Source organism: Podarcis gaigeae (assembly GCF_964106915.1).
Source record: "Podarcis gaigeae genome assembly, chromosome: 2".
Classification (NCBI taxonomy): Eukaryota; Metazoa; Chordata; class Lepidosauria; order Squamata; family Lacertidae; genus Podarcis; species Podarcis gaigeae.
The window spans coordinates 20,119,174-20,138,322 of NC_139679.1; the positions used below are offsets into that span (position 1 = coordinate 20,119,174).

At 45.1% G+C, this 19,149-nt stretch overlaps 1 protein-coding gene across 1 annotated transcript in view; it reads left to right on the forward strand.

The window, feature by feature from the left end:
• The window catches only part of STXBP4 (syntaxin binding protein 4), a 132,173-nt gene that overhangs the window by 40,813 nt on the left and 72,211 nt on the right, over positions 1-19,149 (forward strand). The window contains exons 12-16 of the mRNA XM_083727582.1: positions 5,833-5,898; positions 7,755-7,931; positions 14,249-14,365; positions 15,878-15,927; positions 18,693-18,826. Of these exons, the coding sequence (XP_083583708.1) occupies positions 5,833-5,898; positions 7,755-7,931; positions 14,249-14,365; positions 15,878-15,927; positions 18,693-18,826 (544 nt within the window). The remainder of the gene's footprint in view (positions 1-5,832; positions 5,899-7,754; positions 7,932-14,248; positions 14,366-15,877; positions 15,928-18,692; positions 18,827-19,149) is intronic.

Genomic DNA, 19,149 nt, shown 5'->3' on the forward strand with positions numbered 1-19,149 from the left:
CTATTGTGAGAATAGAGGGATGTATGCATATCTGCTTTTTGGGCAAAAGACAGGAAACAAATGTTGGGAAATGCTTTTAAATATCCTCCCAGTTCTTCAAGGGCACTTTTTTAAATGGCTCCAAACATCTTTCTAATCCAGAGTTTCCCAAACTTGGGTCTCCATTTGTTTTTGAACTACAACTCCCATCATCCCTAGCTAGCATGACTCAGTGGTCAGGGATGATGGGAAATGTAGTCCAAAAACTGGAGATCCAAGTTGGGGAACCCTGATCTCATCAATTAATCAATTAATCATTGCAGACCTGCTTTCATCCTGTCGTTTTTATTTTCTCATTGTCTTTTAAGGACTCCCAGCTTTTTAAATGATATCTCTTCCTCCTCCATTTATGTGTGTGTGGTTTTTTTTTAAAAAAAATATTAACAATTTCAACATAGCAAATTATCAAAACAAATCATTTTCCTTGTTTCTGCCCCATTTTTCCCCTTCCCCTCCCTCCCTCTCTCCCCCCTATGACTTTCCTCAGCTCCTCTCTCTGATTTCTCATCCAGTGTTAACTTCTGCATCTTATAAAACTGTATACATCCTTATATTATCTATCTTCTATGTTGTCCCTCAATAAATGTGTGTATGTTTATTCAAAACCTGCCAGGGAGTCCAATTCATTTTGTTGTTTTTTTTAGATAATTTGTAAAAGGTTCCCATTCTTCTTTGAAGTCACAATTGTCCTTGTCTTGTAGTTTGCATGTCAATTTTGCCCTCCCTTTATATGTTTTTAATCCAAATCTCACCAATCGGTGGTAAGTTCATCTTTGGTAGCTTGGGAATTGCGTTTGTTCATTTAATTGCCCATTCCATAAAACTGATTTTCTTTTACGTCGCATGGAGATAAGGTTCCAAGCAATAAGTAAGGTATATATTTCCATTCTTACACGAGTGCTTTTGGAAAGAGAGATTGGGAGGGACAAGCCTCTCTTTAAACGGTTACTTATTATAGGCATTCTTTAATTTTCTACTGGCAGAAGGTTTCCTACTCTGTAATTTAGATTTCAGTAGTGCTCTGCCAGCTTCATGGAATAATCACTGTTCCTGTGCGACGGACTGTAGTAAGACTTAATTTGTTCAGTAATAAAAGAACATTTCTGATTATGTCCCTTGGACTCGCCCCCAGGATAGAAGTCTCTGTAAACTTGCACAATAAGTCCTCAGTGCTGGCAACCGCTGTTATTGCCGTTGCTACCTCTGCTACAGCTGAAATGTTTTTAATTTGCTACTACATTGCTTTCCTTTTGATCATTTAGTAGTAGGTCTTCTTGGATTTTGGGGTGTAAGACTTTAGACAGAATTCACAAAGTCGGCTGTAAAGTCAGGAAGTACAGTCTCTCAGGGATCCCTTTCCACTATTTCTGTTGGCGGGGAGAAGAAGAAATGAAATCTCAAAAGGTGCACAGGGGAGGGGAGTTTATTGGCTCAGCATATTTTGTGACATAGTTCCTCAGGGGGCTGCCATCGAAACAGGGGAGGGAGGCGGGGGGGCCGTTGGGATACAGAGAGCCTCCAAAACTCCTAAGGAGCAGTTCCTCTTCCAGCGGTGGGAAAAGCCACACCTCCAGTGGAGAAGAGAGGGAAGGGGCCAACCAAGTGAGGAAAGGGCTCGAGGATGCTGCTGAGAGCCCCAGCGCCTCGCTGAGCTGGCCAGCTTGTGCAGAGGGGTGAAACGCAAAGAAGGGAGGCGGAGCTTTGAGGTGTCGAAGTTCTTATGTTAGAGGAGAAGCCGGAAGGGGTCACTCCCGGATGCTGCAAGTGACTAAGACGGACATGAACTTTGTAGATCTGCACTGTAAATAGTTTGTACAATAAAACCTGTAAAAGACAGGTCAGAGTCCTGCCTGGTTACTCACGAGCAACCACCAGCAGCATCTGACAGGTGCTTAGATTATAGGTAAAGGTAAAGGGACCCCTGACCATTAGGTCCAGTTGTGGCCGACTCTGGGGTTGCGGCGCTCATCTCGCTTTATTGGCCGAGGGAGCCGGCATACAGCTTCCGGGTCATGTGGCCAGCATGACTAAGCCGCTTCTGGCGAACCAGAACAGTGCAAGGAAACACCGTTTAGCTTCCTGCCGGAGTGGTACCTATTTATCTACTTGCACTGGCGTGCTTTCGAACTGTAAGTTGGCAGGAGCAGGGACCGAGCAACGGGAGCTCACCCCGTCGTGGGGATTTGAACCGCTGACCTTCTGATCGGCAAGTCCTAGGCTCTGTGGTTTAACCCACAGCGCCACCCGCTTAGATTATATATTTGTCTAAAAGAATTTTTGCTCCGCTTTTCAGCTGAAAACAGTCTCACAGAGAGGCTTGCAGTGATCAGAAATACAGTCCCTGACTTTAGGCTTGCAATCCGAAGGACACGACACAAAAGGAAAAAGGGATGGGGGGAGAGGAGCAAAAATGAAAACTTGGGCCCTAGTTCTTTCTTTCAAAGTTCACCAAGCCATTCAGGCCTGACTTCTGCTTCTCTCACTTTCATGGCACTTGTTAGCGAGAAGAAGACGACATTGGCTGATGACACAGCGTTTATGCATCAAAGGCTCCGTGATTAAAAATGTGTTTCACGATGATGTCAAGGGGCCAGTTTTACTGCTTTGAGGTAAAAGAGAGGAAAGGGCAATAATTCCCTACTCCCCCCTTTTGTAACAGAACTGGCACCTGTTTATATTTAAGCGACCTGTGCTCGCTGTTTATTCGTGTGACAGCCACATCCATAAATAAAAAAGAGAGAATGTCTAGGCCATGTTTGCAGAAAGAAGGGGAAAGGAAGAGCGGGAAATACTGGCTGCTCCTCTGTGTGGCTGAGAGGAGCACACTAATTTAATGATTTTTCCTCCCTCCAATTGAAAGCATACAGGTCATCGTCTTCCAACCAATTTAGGTCACCCCTTGGCTTGATTATTTCAGGTGGACCTGTGAAGTAAATAATTGCTATTGATCAGAGGTCTGGACTGACGATCTAAGAGCCTGCAACCCTGACAGTGCTCACAAAGCAACTTAATATCCTGGAGCCAGAGAACTCCTGCTTCTCCAAACACATGCACAACACATAGATATTAATGGGAACGAGTGAAGTCTGTGGTGTTGGCAGCACTGGATTAGTGACCCGGGAAAGCTGGGGTTTGATTTAAATCTGTGCTGAATGTCCTGGGAAACGTGACCCACTCTGGGGTTGCAGCGCTCATCTCGCTTTATTGGCCGCCAGAGCACGATTTCTGTTCCCATCCTGAAGCAAAGCTCTTAACCCAAGGTACTTTTTCTGGGTTAGTGGAGTCTGTAACCTGAAGTGTCTGTAACCCGAGGTACCACTGTATATTGCCAGGTCAAAAACTATGAAACCGAGATCACGCCATGGACTTCAAACAAGTTTTCGACTAGATGCCTGTGGCCTGATCCAACAGGCTCTTACGGTCTTCCATTGAGGAAGCTGTGGCGATCACACACAGGGCCCCCCGGACATTTGACGGTCTATTGACCCTGTGCTGCCACTGCAATTGCTTTTTCCGCTGCCACCACCCCGTATCTGACGGGGACACACTGAGTCCAGTCAGTTGTTAACATAAACAAATAATCAAGTTTATTTTTAAATGCAGGAACAAACTTATGGTTTCAGTTAGTTTTCCTTGACAGTTTCTTAATCTTAGTTCCTAACAACTTCAAACTGATTATTCCCAACTTTCTATCTGACTCCACCTAACAATTCCTCTCACTCTCTCACAATACAACTCGACCAACCCACACCTAAACCTCCCTCTTCCTTCTTCAACTCCCAAACCTCAACTGACTTTCAAAACCTCCCACTCTAACTTTTATTCCCCCCTTGCATTCTCACTGGCCAATCACATCACACCTATTTTAACCCTTTCCTTATAACCCATCCTAGGAGGCAAACGCCACGTTAGCGAATAAGACTTCATACTGTACATGAGATACGATAGCCACCTTCAGATATCTCAAGGGCTGTCACTCACATGGAAGAGGGAACAACCTTGCTTTCTCCTGCTCCTGTGGGTAGGACTTGAACCAATGGCTTTAAGTTACAAGAAAGGAGATTCTGACTAAACATGCAGGAAAAACCTTCTGACAGTAAGGGCTGTTGGGCAGTGGAACGGTCTCCCTCAGGAGGTTGCGGACTCTTAATTCCTTGGAGGTTTTTAAGCAGAGGTTGGAGGGCCATCTGTCATGGATGCTTTAGCTGAGGTTCCTGTATCTCAGGGGGTTGGACTATAGATGAACCTTAGGGTCCTTTCCAGTGCTACAATTCTTTCATTCTATTATTCTAGATCATAGCTGGCCAATGCCTTCATTCTCAAAGGCCACTCTCTTATTATTAGTATTTTATTTATTAGTTTTATATACCACCTTTCATCAAAAGATCTCAGGGCAGTTCACATAATTAAATACAGGGTAATAACAAGTAAGAGAGCCAGTGTGGTGTAGTGGTTAAGAGCGGTAGACTCGTAATCTGGTGAACCGGGTTCGCGTCTCCACTCCTTCACATGCAGCTGCTGGGTGACCTTGGGCTAGTCACGCTTCTCTGAAGTCTCTCAGCCCCACTCACCTCACAGAGTGTTTTGTAGGGACGTGGGTGGCGCTGTGGGTTAAACCACAGAGCCTAGGACTTGCCGATCAGAAGGTAGGTGGTTCGAATCCCCGCGACGGGGTGAGCTCCCGTTGCTCAGTCCCAGCTCCTGTCCACCTAGCAGTTCGAAAGCACGTCAAAGTGCAAGTAGATAAATAGGTACCACTGCGGCGGGAAGGTAAACGGCGATTCTGTGTGCTGCTCTGGTTCGCCAGAAGCGGCTTAGTCATGTTGGCCGCATGACCCGGAAGCTGTACGCTGGCTCCCTCGGCCAATAAAGCGAGATGAGCGCCACAACCCCAGAGTTGGTCACGACTAGACCTAATGGTCAGGGGTCCTTTACCTTTAATAACAAGTAAATAATCAAAACAGCAAAATGATAACCCCCACTCTGTTATCTTGGAAGCAGTGGTAGAGATTGTCTTGCCCTCCCTCCTGGGTGTTCTGACTCTGCAATAAAACTGGCAAAAACCCCGTAAGAACTTCAGAGATTTGGCTCAAATATGCTCTGGTAGTATGAGGTCAGCAGTCTGGGACAACAAAGGAGCAAATCTGCTTTCTAAAAGGTCCTCATTGGTCCCCTTAAGAGACAGACCAGTAGAAGTTCTTTATTTCTGATACTTCAAATGAGATAGAAATATAGAGAGAAATGCTGCTTTTCCTTAAAAATAAAACTCTTGAGCAGTTTTGGGTTAAAACGTAAGAGGGTTAAATGGAGAGCTGTTTTGGGGAGGGGCGGCTGCAGAATCTTCCAGTATACGATGTCTTTTTGGGGGAGTGTTCTGTACGTTCTTCGAATCTCAACCAAATTGCACAGCCAGAAATAATGGCAAAAAAAGGTGTTCAGGGTGCCTAAGATAAGGAAATGTTTTAAAGAGAGATTGCCAAGGAACTCTGTGAGATCCTACAAGATCACTTAACTATAAACCAATGGAGAGAGAGAAAGGTGCATCCAGTTTATTGAGAAAGAAGAGGCGACACAGAGGATATGCTTGTATAAAATGAGCCTGCACACCATACTGAACTCTGTGAATGAAGTCTATAAGAAAATGCCTGTTCGACTCAAATCGTTGGCTGGCAGCTGCTTATGGAGTTCATTGTAGCAACAAGTGACACTCATGATGACATTTGGATTTTCTTCATTCAAAGAGCCTTGGAATTCTTACTGCTTAACTAACGCTTCTCTCTTTTGCATTGACAGGAAGAGTTGGCCGAGTCCGAACATAGGAGAAAACAGCTGGCCGAAGAGCTGCAAACTGCCAAACAAGTAAGTGAAACCGTCCGTCAAGTCAGGGTTGTTGCGGAATTTTCCTTTTCCTCCCCGGGGGGGAGGCACCAGCGATGTGACAGTGGCAACCGTGATTTAGCACTTTTCAACCTTGCGGTTCTCAGTTCAGTGCTTCCCCAGCTGCTACAGAGTGCTGTGGCTCCTTTGCTTCAGGATGAGAACAGAAATCGTGCTCCAGCGGCACAGCAGCAGCGGGAGGCCCCATTAGCTAAAGTGGTGCTTCAGGTTAAGAACAGTTTCAGGTTAAGAACAGACCTCCGGAACGAATTAAGTACTTAACCCGAGGTACCACTGTATTTTGATTTCAATTTGCAAGTTTTTCACCATGCATCAGCATCTTTCCACTTGCTTTTCTTTGGGATATCGAAATGCAGGGGAGGGGAGGGTCCCTATACTTTTCAATAGCAGCATGTGACCCTCCCATTCATCCTACTATGAGAGGTCTAAGCTTTGTCTTCCTTTTCTGAATCTGGAAACCCTGTTCCCCCACACCCACCGTCCATGTCTTCTTAACTCTGAGCTGTCGTGCTGCTTACCTCCTATTATGCTATGCTATCTACACTGCAGGGACGTGGGTAAACCACAGAGCCTAGGGCTTGCTGATCAGAAGGTCGGCGGTTCGAATCCCCATGATGGGGTGAGCTCCCGTTGCTCGGTCCCTGCTCCTGCCAACCTAGCAGTTTGAAAGCACCTCAAACTGCAAGTAGATAAATAGGTACCGCTCCGGCGGGAAGGTAAACGGCGTTTCCGTGCTCTGCCTCTGGTTCACCAGAAGCGGCTTAGTCATGGTACTTTAAAACATTTTTTTCCATTCATTATGGATCATTTCCCAATACTCTTTTACCCTTTTACAAGTCCAATTCTGTTTATGAGATCTTAGAAAAAACCCCAACTTTAGGTTTTTCCTTGAAACAAGATCCTGAAAAATCCTCAGTTCCGAATTCACATGTTGCTGTTACTCCTGATTTTCAATAACTACCTCCTGATTTTCAATAAATACCACAAGTGGGGCTTGCTTGTGATATTTTTGGGTCAAGCCTGTAGGTTCTTGCTGAGAATTCCTGGAGCGTTGTGCAGTCATGCCAGGTGTAAACAGGAATGTTTCTGAAACTCTCAGGCAGGCCTTCCACCCCTTTTTTTTCACCAGGCAAGTGGCCAGGGAGCAAGGTTGAAGCCAAAGGGTGTAACAAAAGCATGGCTAGATGTGCCAGCATTTGGCTGATTCATGTTTCTGCCCACGCATGTTTTCAAAGGTTGAGCCTATGGCACGCTCTCCGCCAATGCAGTTTTCAGCATTGCAATATGCCGTGCGTAAGGGACTTGCCAGCTGCTTTTCAAGGCTGATTAGATCATGGGTGGACAACACTGCTGAACTACAGCTCCCTGTATACCTGGCAACGCAGACTGGGGTTGATGGGAGCCGGAGTCTAACAACAGGAGATGTTGGCTAAAAAAATCCCAAACCCTTCTATTTATTAAAGAAGAAGAAGAGTTTGGATTTGATATCCCGCTTTACCACTACCCGAAGGAGTCTCAAAGCGGCTAACATTCTCCTTTTCCTTCCTCCCCCACAACAAACACTCTGTGAGCTGAGTGGGGCTGAGAGACTTCAAAGAAGTGTGACTAGCTCAGGGTCACCCAGCAGCTGCATGTGGAAGAGCGGAGACGTGAACCCGGTTCCCCAGATTACGAGTATACCGCTCTTAACCACCACACCACACTGCTCTCAGTAGAGATTTGTTTTTAATTGCATCTTCAGAAACAGTTTTGCTTCATTCCCCCCACCCCATAAAGTTGGGTTTTTTTTAAAATATTTGGGGGTTTCCCCCCTACAGGAAGCCAAGGCATCGGTGGAGGAGGCGAGAGGCCTGCGTAGCAGAATCCATCTTGCAGAAGCTGCGCAAAAGCAAGCTAGTGGCATGGAATTGGACTACGAGGAAGTAATCCACTTGCTTGAGGTTGAAATCGCTGATCTGAGGGCTCAGCTCGGAGATCATTGTGGTCAAAATAAAGTAAGCACCTCGGGAGCAGCTCGGAGAGTTGCCATGGTTTTTCCTCGCTGTTGTCATGTATCCCGTCTTTCATTTTTCTTCCTTTTGTTCTCCTAAAGTAGGTCACTGTTTGTCTTGTATTATTCAATAGATTGTGTTGTGGAGGCAGCAGAGGGAGGGCGAAACGAAAGCTATGAACTCGCTTTTCTTCGGAGAACTCTTTTTATTTGGGGAAAACTTGAGCCACAACCTTGCTTGGGTGGTCGCTGGCCAATGTGACGCAGCTCAAGGTTAATTATTGTGGAGCCCACAACTTGCTGGGATTTCACATTTGTTTCCCTATTAACTAATATGTTGCATAAAAGCGTTATAGTTTAAGAGTTAAGTTATTCTATCAGTGTTTAATGGTTTTATAATGATTATTTTTCTATGTTCTTAGCCGTTTTTATCTGTAAGCCACCTTGAGTCTCTGTCAGGGGAAAAGGTGGGGTATAAATAAATACAGAATAATAAATATAGAACAATATTTCAGTTTAAGAGCGTGTTCCAAGACATGGAAAACCAAGGCTGCAATCCCATAGCCACTTAATGGAGTGAGCCTGAACAGTGGTATAGCGTGGGTTGCCAGGGCCGTGCAGAAGGGATGGGGGGGGGGGGAGGGAAACAGACAGAGTACGCATGCGTGTTAAATTGCCTAAATTGTCTGTGTCACCCAGGAGATCCTGGCTGCAGAAATAAGAAAAGAATAGTCATTTCGTTGTTTGGAGAGGTCACTTTTTGGTTCTCATGGAGAAACTGTTTTCAACAGAGCCCAGCAAGGGAAGCACAACTTAATACAAGGCAGCACCACTGAGCCTGAATGAACTCTGTAAGACAAATACAAGAATTGTGCTCTAAAGTTTCTAGGCACCATCAGCTACTGTATGGAACCAGCGTTCTTTTCTGCCTTTTCATTTAGGTTAGTGTAGGTGCAGGTTCATAATAATAGATTTGCTGTATCCAGTGGTCTTTCCATATCCTGAAAGACCCGCACGTAGCTGGAAGACACATAACTATCAATTCCCATTTATATAACTCTGAAAGATACGGATACCTTGTATGTCCTGTATTTTGAACCCAGTAGCCTTTAGCTGCCAGCTTTCAAAGCGTGAGCAGGTACCACAAATATGCCCACTTTCCCTTGCAGTAAATCATTCTGAATAAAGAACCAAGGTCACGGGCCCTCTGCTATGGCCAGAACAGACTCCGCTAGGAAATGCCACAATTGAGATGATGCAGAAGTTCTGGCGTGTTCACCCATGTAAATGCCCACTAGATGATGAATCTGTGGCTCTCCTGATGTTCCTGGACCGATGCCCTGGCCAGGGTTGCTTGAGCTAATGGGAGTCCAGCAATATCTGGAAGGACACATGTCCTCATATTGTTGTTGTTGTTTAGTCGTTTAGTCATGTCTGACTCTTCGTGACCCTATGGACCAGAGCACGCCAGGCACTCCTGTCTTCCACTGCCTCCTGCAGTTTGGTCAGATTCATGCTGGTAGCTTCAAGAACACTGTCCAACCATCTCATCCTCTGCCATGCCCTTATCCTTGTGCCCACCATCTTTCCCAACATCAGGGTCTTTTCCAGGGAGTCTTCTCTTCTCATGAGGTGGCCAAAGTCTTGGAGCCTCAGCTTCATGATCTGTCCTTCCAGTGAGCACTCAGGGCTGATTTCCTTAAGAATGGAGAGGTTTGATCTTCTTGCAGTCCATGGGACTCTCAAGAATCTCCTCCAGCACCATAATTCAAAAGCATCCATTCTTAGGCGATCAGCCTTCTTTATGGTCCAGCTCTCACTTCCATACATCACTACTGGGAAAACCATAGCTTTAACTATACGGACCTTTGTTGGCAAGGTGATGTCTCTGCTTTTTAAGATGCTGTCTAGGTTTGCCATTGCTTTTCTCCCAAGAAGCAGGCGTCTTTTAATTTCGTGACTTCTGTCACCATCTGCAGTAATCATGGAACCCATGAAAGTAAAATCTCTCACTGCCTCCATTTCTTCCCCTTCTATTTGCCAGGAGGTGATGGGACCAGTGGCCATGATCTTCGTTTTTTTGATGTTAAGCTTCAGATCATATTTTGCACTCTCCTCTTTCACCCTCATTAAAAGGTTCTTTAATTCCTATCATTAAGGGTGCCTTATTAACTCCCTCCCCACCCAGAAATCTGCGGGAGCTGTCCACTTCTAAATCAATGCCAGTGGCTTGGAACAGCATCTAGGGACAGGTTATATCTCCACTCTCAGCTGAGGCCCTATCTTTAGAAGTTAGTGAATGTCATGGACCAGTACGAGGAAAAGCAAACTCTGTCCATTACAGTGGTGAGGCAATTCATTTATTTGTAATTCTGAGGAGCCCTGTTTAAATGAACAAAAACAACATTATTATTTATATGCTGCCCATTTGACTGGGTTGCCCCAGCTACTCTAGGCAGCTCCCAATAAAATATTTAAAACATAATAAAACAACCATTAAAAACTTCCCTGAATAGGACTGCCTTCAGATGTCTTCTAAAAGTTGTGTAGTTCTTTATCTCCTTGACATCTGATGGGAAGGTGTTCCACAGGGTGAGTGCCACTACTGAGAAGGCCCCCTGCCTGGTTCCCTGTAGAAGGCCCTGGAGCTCAGTGTCCAGGCTGGACAATGAAAGTGGAGACTCTCCTTCAGGTATACTGAGCTGAGGCCATTTAGGGCTTTAAAGGTCAACAGCAACACTTTGTATTGTGCTCAGAAACATACTGGGAGCCAGTGTAGGTCTTTCAGGACCTGTGTTACATGGTCCCAGTGGCCACTCCCAGTCACCAGTCTAGCTGCCGCATTCTGGATTAGTTGTCGTTTCTGGGTGACCTTCAAAGGTAGCCCCACGTAGAGCACATTGCAGTAGTCCAAGCAGGAGATAACTAGAGCATGCACCAGTCTGGCGAGACAGTCTGCAGGCAGATAGGGTCTCAGCCTGCGTACCAGATGGAGCTGGTAGACAGCTGCCCTGGACACAGAATTGACCTACATCTCCATGGACAGCTGTGAGTCCAAATTGACTCCCAGGTTGCATACCTGGTCCTTCAGGGTTTTTTAGGACCAGTGTTATATCGTCCCAGTGGCTGCTACTAGTCACCAGCTTAGCTCCCGCATTCTGGATGAGTTGGAAGTTTCCAAGTCACCTTCAAAGGTGGGGCTGAAGGGTGGGAAGAGAGGGAAAGGGCTCCTAGATGCTGTGTTCACACAAACTAGCGCTGCCATATGTGCCCAAGAATCGTCTTACTTTCTCCTGAGAAGGTTTCACAGGGGGTATCTGATTTGTGAACTAGCCTGTCTTGCTGTATAGCGTATGCACCTCTGACACACTGGGTGCAGAAGGCAAGATGGAGGCGATCAATATTAATTCGGAAATATTCACTCCACATATGCAAAGAGTCTCTGTGGCTAAAATAGCGCAGGTTTGGGGAGAATGAGTCACCTTTAATCACCCCCTGCATTGTGCTGACTTTCTCTGAGGTCACAGTAATTTCCCTGTGTGTGGCTTCATTGATAAAAGATTTGACATAATGCATGGAATAAAGGTAAAATTTATTTGTAAAATATATATATATCTTTCTGCTTCTGTTCAGAAGAGCAGAAAACTGCACCTCCATTATTACATCCATCAAACCATGATTTCTTACATCCCTTTGTTGTGTGCCCTGTGGCTTTTTATTTTTTTTAAGAGGAAGAAGTGGAAATTATATAAAGTGGAAATGCAGCTGCTGTGTTGTCATGTAATACATAATTTCAGGGAGAAACGACACATGTTACTGCTGCATGCCACCAAAAGCAGTATCATGATATCCATTTCTTCACATCCTTAATGTGCCATTATCTGCCTTTTCCTTTTCCCCACCAGCTGCAGCCAAAGCTGTGGAAATTTATAACGTTTGCAATATGGACTACATCAGGGTGACTAACTGGTTCATAGGTCGTTGCACTCCAACTCCCATAAACCCTGGCTATTGACCATGCTGGCCGGGGTTGATGGGAGTTGTAGTTCTGTGATGCCTACTAGGCTGTGTTTCCCATTCATCCCCCCCCCCGCCCCCCGGAGGATAAACAATGTTTAAAAAGATTATTTTTAAATAAACGTGTATTTGGTTTAATGGGAAGAGAAATACACTTTTTCCTATGTTCACTTACCGTGTTACAGACCTGAACTTGGTTAATTTTTAAGAGACCTATATCTCAGAGGCAGTTTCCTTCGGTTCCTCATGTTTTGCAAGGCAAATAAAAAGTATATAGTGGTACCTTGGTTCACGAACTTAATCCATTCCAGAAGTCCGTTCTTAAACCAAAGTGTTCTTAAACCAAGATGTGCTTTCCCATAGAAGCGGGGAAGATGTTCTGCATCGAAGGCAAAGTTCACAACACAAAACACCTACTTCCGGGTTTGCAGTATTCTTAATCCAAGTTGTTCATAAACTAGGTAAAGGTAAAGGGACCCCTGACCGTTAGGTCCAGTCGTGACTGACTCTGGGGTTGCGGTGCTCATCTTGCTTTACTGGCTGAGGGAGCCGGCGTACAGCTTCCAGCTCATGTGGCCAGCATGACTAAGCCACTTCTGGCGAACCAGAGCAGCGCACGGAAACGCCGTTTACCTTCCCGCCAGAGTGGTACCTATTTATCTACTTGCACTTTGACGTGCTTTCGAACTGCTAGGTGGGCAGGAGCAGGGACCGAGCAATGGGAGCTCACCCCGTCGCAGGGATTTGAACTGCCGACCTTCTGATCAGTAGGCCCTGGGTTCTGTGGTTTAGACCACAGCGCCACCTGCATCCCGTTCATAAACTAAGCTGTTCTTAAATCAAGGTACCACTGTAACGGACATTATGATTGGGGAAAGCAAAGCCTTCTTTTCCCTGTGGTCCCCAGGGACAATGAGCAAGTTTAGGCGCATACCCATGACAATAGCATCCCCGGTTACATTCCACTTTCCTCTTTCTGCATCTTATAAATGCAATGAACTGCATCCAGGGGCCAGCCATGGACATTTTGCTACTTGAAGGATAAAGTGGGACCGCCACCAGTACAATAGTAAGAGGAAAGCAGCCACTATTGCACCCGACATAAGCAGGCTAGCATAAGGCGCGCGCACACAGCTGTGTCCTCCCAGCACCTCTCCAGCAACACCTCTCCTTCTCCCAGCATCCTGTACCTGAGGCAAGCAGCTCAGTCTGCCTCATGGTAGGGCCGGCATGCCTGTCAATGATTAGCTGTACACATGCTGTAAAGGATCCCCCCAGTTCTTTTGTGGGCAAACCACAGGCAGGCACTCCCAAACTCGGCCCTCCAGATGCTTTGGGACTACAACTCCCATCATCCCTAACTAACAGGACCAGCAGTCAGGGATGATGGGAATTGTAGTCCCAAAGCAGCTGGAGGGCCAAGTTAGGGGATGCCTGACAGAGAGTATGACCTCTGGCATCCCCGTCCTATGCAGACCCCTTTTCCTCTCCCTTCTGCCTGTCTTAGGCATTTTGTTAGTTGTGAGATAATAATTGGGTCTCATTAAGGGCACATGATTTACTCTTTTTTCCACTTCAGATTTTTATTTATTTATTTATTGTGTATAATTTTCATTAGATTTTCTGTTTTACAATTCAAAATATTGATTTAAACAATCTTAAAATATCCATGGCTTGCATTCTTCTCTTTCCATGGTCCATTTTTCAAATCATAAATCCCTGCGTATTTTACATAAACTAAACCATTCGGTATTCCATTATTTCATCCACCAAAACTTGTTCACACTGTTGAATTTAGCTTAATGCTGCCAGGGTTTTCATGTGTACACAATTCCCCCCCCCCCCCCATATAATCAATAAGCATTTTCCAATCTTCTTTAAACATATGTTCTTCTTGTTCTCTTATTCTATATGCTAGGTCCGCAACCCAAACCATTCAGCATTCCTTTATTACATTGTGATTTACTCTTTTGATGTTCTCTTCCAGTGGCCTGAAAGACTTCAAGCCCATTTGTCCCCTCACAAACCTAAAAACACATGCACCCTTTGTACTGTACCTGCGATTTGGATGAGATCTTGATACAAGGAGTCCCCCATCTACTCATTCTTGTAGAGTAGACTTTGCCAAACTGGTTCTCTCCAGATGTTTAGAACTATAACATGCTTTGAACTATGCTAGCTGGGAATTATAGTCCAAAACATCTCTTGGCCACCGACTTAGTGTAAAGTTTTCCTGGCCTTTCCTCGACACCTCGCTTCCTGTGCGTCTGGTTTGGTGGCCTACCTGAATTTCTTGTTCCTCAGGACAGCATCCAAGATTTAAGGAAGAGGATTACAGTGCTCGATTGCCAGCTGAGAAAATCCGAAACTGCCAAGAAGTTGTTTGAGGTGGCAACTGAAAAGCTGCTGCAGTTTGTTGAGGTAAAGGCGCTTTTTGGTAACTTCCTTCTCCCGAAAGGAGCTAGGCATGCTGATTTATATTCATTTTTTGTTGGGTGTGTGGTTTTGTTGTTTTTTTATATACTTCAGAGCTGACAGTTGGAGCCAAACACAATAAAAGTCAAGAACGAATTCATCATCTGTGGTTTGCAAAGTCCAGATTTAAAACAAACTGCTGCGACAGGGCCTCTTTAGAAGTAGTAAATCTGTAGCCAGAAATTTTGTGGTGAGCAAAGGAGGGCTTTTTTGAAGGACAGCCAGAACATAAACATAGGTAGTGTGGTGTGTTTAAAAGTTACTTAATTACATTAAAGATTTCAAAGCAAAATCTACTAGTAGATCTCTGGGTCGCTTTCAGTAGCTCCATCTCCCAGCTATTTAACAAAAGGAACCAAATGACTTTTCCCCAGCCGAATTTGGCTGTTGAAACAAATAAATACAATGAGTGGACTCTTGTGTGAGATGACACTCAGTCCAGCTCTGATACTGAAAGCCAGCTGAAGGATGTGCACCGAGGAGCAAAATTATTGAATTATATGCCTTTTGCACCTGACTCTGACATGAAGCCCTTGGGTTTCTAGCAATAAAGAAAAGAAAAGTACCGTATTTTTCGCTCTATAGGACGCACTTTTCCCCCTCCAAAAATGAAGGGGAAATGTGTGTGTGTCCTATGGAGCGAATGCAGGCTCCTTGGCTTCAGCAATAGCAATGCAAAGCCTCTGAAGCACAGAGGGAACGCTCCCTCCATGCTCTGGAGGCTACGCGTTGCTTTCACTGAAGCCTGGAGAGCGAGAGGGGTCAGTGCGCACCGACCCCTCTCGCTCTCCAGGCTTCAGGGATAGCCGCCTGAAGCCTTTGGAGTGCAGCGGGAACTTGCGCTGTGCTCTGAAGGCTTCGGGTTCCTTTTGCTGAATCCAGGAGAGCAAGACCTCTCCTGGCTTCAGCAGAGAGGAAGAGCTGCGCAGCACCCCTTCAGTGAAGTGGGAGGAGAAATGGAAGGGGCTCCGTTTCTCCTGCCGCTTCGCCGAAGGGGCGCTGAGCAGAGAGGGGGAGAATTTTTTTTCTTGTTCTCCCCCTCTAAAACAAGGTGCGTCCTATAGAGTGAAAAATACGGTAGATCCAACAAGCCAGAAATCTGCTCGCCACTGGTTTAGATTCAAGCCACAAGTATAATGTGATGTGGGCAGAGAATGTCAGCTAGAAGCTGAATGCCGCCTAGCTTGTGTTGATGCAGCAACAACTTTTCCAGGCCCTTGTAGGATCAGGCTACCCATCTTCAAGAAAGCAACTTGAAAATCCAGCAACCATTAGGATGAACAACAACTTTGCTACCAATTCGAGTCAGATGTGAATTTCAGCCAATAGGGCAAAGGTCATCTTAAGTGCAAGGTACACAAGTCTCAATGTTTCACGTTTAGCAACCTATTAAGCAGAGAAAAAGATGATGCTATAGCAAGCTTTCTGAAACCGTATTTCTTGACTATCTGCCAACAGGTTTTGCCGGAAGTGCTGTTGGATACCTCTACTTCATTGACCAATTTAAGGTGAGAAAACCTAAGATTGGTATGTGCCATTGCAGCTTGTTTGGTGAAATTATCCTAAGTACGTAATAAATCATCATCATCATTTTTAATTTGTATACCGTCTTTCTATCTTACAATACTCAAGGTGGTTTACAAGCTGAAGAAACAAAAAATGTACATCTTATAGCCATCTAATGCAATACAAAAATGTGATAATAAGACATAACTTTAAAATAGGCAACCTACATCAAAAAAGTAACATTCAACAATCATTAGAATAGTATAAAATAATAATATCAACAACATATAAAAGCTAAACAGAAATCCACTCAACAGTTACAAAAAATAATATCTAAACTATAATCAATAAAACAATGGCAAGCCACAGTACATAAAATAGTACAATACAAATGGAGAAGCAGAGACGAGAGGGTAGAGCAAGGCAGGTGGAAGGAAGCCTTGCCTGATGGAGTCTCTCCCCTCACAGTTCTTCCTCCAGGGACAGCTCCCTTATGAGGACTCCTAGGGTCGGAGGGTGGGGCAAGGCAGGTGGAAAGAGGCCTTGCCTGATGGAGTCTCTCCCCTCAATTATTATTTATATTTATATATAAATATAAATACATACTGAAACACTTTCTGAATCTTATAATTACTATTTCTGCTAGTCACCTCTTGTAGCGCTTTCAGTTTGCAGGACTTTTATCATCTTTATTGTGTTAATACTAAGAATGTCCTGTGTGGTAGGACAATTAGTCATGCGTTTTTTTTAACCCACAGTAAAATGAGGCTGGGAAACAGTGACTTGCCCACAGCCACACAACTGAGTCTGTAGTAGAGACTTGACCCCAATTCTCAATTTTGAGTCCAACTAACACCTGCTCCTTTTCAGGAACGTTGGGATTACAAATAAAGCTACCAATTTGGGATTAAAAACCCCCATTAATGATCACTCACCATGTATTAATAGAAATCTAAGAGTTGGGGGAATGCTTGCAGGCCATCTAGTCCAATTCTTTGTTCCATTCCAGGCAGTTCTCCAGCTGGTGGACAAGGTTCTAGCCCAAATGGGATGGGGAGCTGCTAGGCATAGATGACAGGAACCCCAAGTCACTAGCCCCAGTTTTGCAGCCGGTAAGTCAAGCCTAGCAGAATTGAGACCATAGCAAAGGAAGGTGAGACAAAGCAGAAGTCCATGCCCAAAAGATCAGCAGGGCAAGTAGCACCTTGGAGAGCTCCCAAAGCTGCTTTGGCTAGTTGCTTGACTGTCCCTCAAAAAACCAATCAAACCAGCCCGAGGCTTAAGCAGGACTGCAGCTTCCTCTTAGCAGCTAGGCCCACTTTTGTTGAGTGCATCCTCTACTCTTAAAGGAGCCCAGACAGTTTTAGGAGCGGTGGTATGGTGGCAGCCAGGTTTTTGCTATGAGCTCTGAGCTGGAGTCCGAAGGAAGGCAATATGACCTCTTCAGGCTGGATGGGCGCTGGCATCATGGGTTCTTCCCATGTTGAGACTTCAAGGAAATGAGGGATGTCCAAAGATGGTTGTGAGGGCAAGTCTTCCAGGGAAGTTGAAGGACATCCTGCACCACTAGGGTCTCTCACAACTTCCCAACTCATGTGCGTCTTTGTAAAGTCAGATTGCAGGATGCCCCCACCTCCCCTCCTTTCTCACGCTTTAAATTGATGCAAGCCGCTTTTGGAGCAGACATCTGAATCACGGAATAACATAAATGAATAAATTTGCAATGAATGGCCCTTGGGATGCAAAGCATGTTCATGCCACCGGGCTGTGGCCCTTTTTCTCCCCCCCTCCCCCCAAAAAAAACACACTAACCAGAAGGTTCTAAATAGCCAGGGTTCATTGGAGTTAGCTGCCCTCCCTGTTTGTGTTCAGGACATACCCAAAAGAATGGCCGCCAAATACCGAATGGCCATAGAAACTCATTACAACTCCAAATGCCAGTTGGAAGGGATTCAGCCAAGAGTGAGTGCTTCTAGGGGCCCATTCCAAAGGACCAGAATGTATTTGTGTAGTCCGATGGAAGGAATCAATGTCTCTTTGCTTTCTTTATTATTGCTATTGTTATTATATCCCAATGATCTGCCTGGGTTCCATCACATTCTGTGTGGCTTCCATCACATATAGAAACATAATGAAATGTCAAACATTAAAAACTTCCCAATACAGGGCTGCCTTCAGATATCTTCTAAAAGTTGTGTCGTTCTTTATCTCCTTGACGACTGATGGGAGGGCGTTCCACAGGGAGGGCACCACTACCGAGAAGGCCCTATGCCTGTAACTTCACTTCTCGCAGTGAGGGAACCGCCAGAAGGCCCTTGGAGGTGGACCTCAGTGTCTGGGCGGAACCACTGGGGTGGAGACTCTCCTTCAGGTATTCTGGGCCAACACTTTGAATTGTGCTCAGAAGCGTACTGGGAGCGTACTTCCATATAATTGCTGCCATTCACTGACAGATGGAAAATAGTAAAGCACTGTGCTTGATGACAGTGATGCAGTGATGTAAAGCCTGCCCTTCAGTAATCATACTGGGTGGTTTGGCCTTCACACACACACACACACACACACACACACACACACCATTAGCAGTTTCCTAGTTAAAAATAAAAAGCTATGTTGAAGGCTCAGAACAGTGTGTTCTTCTAACTCACTCTCTTGACTTCAGTTGCAGCATAGTTATAGCTGAAAATGATCATGCATTCAATGCCATGTGCAAGAATGCTGCAGTGTTGCAACTATAACATGGCCATTTTGTGTGTGTCTCCTTCAGTGACAGCAAAGCCACATTCTCCTCTAAAACACTCATCGCACGCCTGGGACGGAATGGACGCACTCTGCCAGCATCTCTTGCAGCAGAAGCTAAGGAACTTACTAAATCTGTCCGTGCCATTCTAGAAGCAGAGTGTGAGTCTTAAATGTTTTTCCCCCATTTCTCTCTCTCTCTCTCTCTCTCTCTCTCTCTCTCTCTCAAAATGTTTGGCTAATTGTGGGTTGTGCCATGCATCCAGTGTGCAGTTTGTCAAAAGGAAAAGAAAATAGCAATCAGTGAGATGTTCAAAGGGTGAAAATAAATATAGCAATTCAGGTAATTCTAGTATTTGTGCTTCGGAATTAAGAATTCGGTTATTGAAATAGAAAACTGCTGATATGGAATGCAAACACCCCTGTTCCGTAATTGTGCCTATTCTAGGGAGCAGTATTGTTCAATGCGTGCAAAGCAAGTGAAA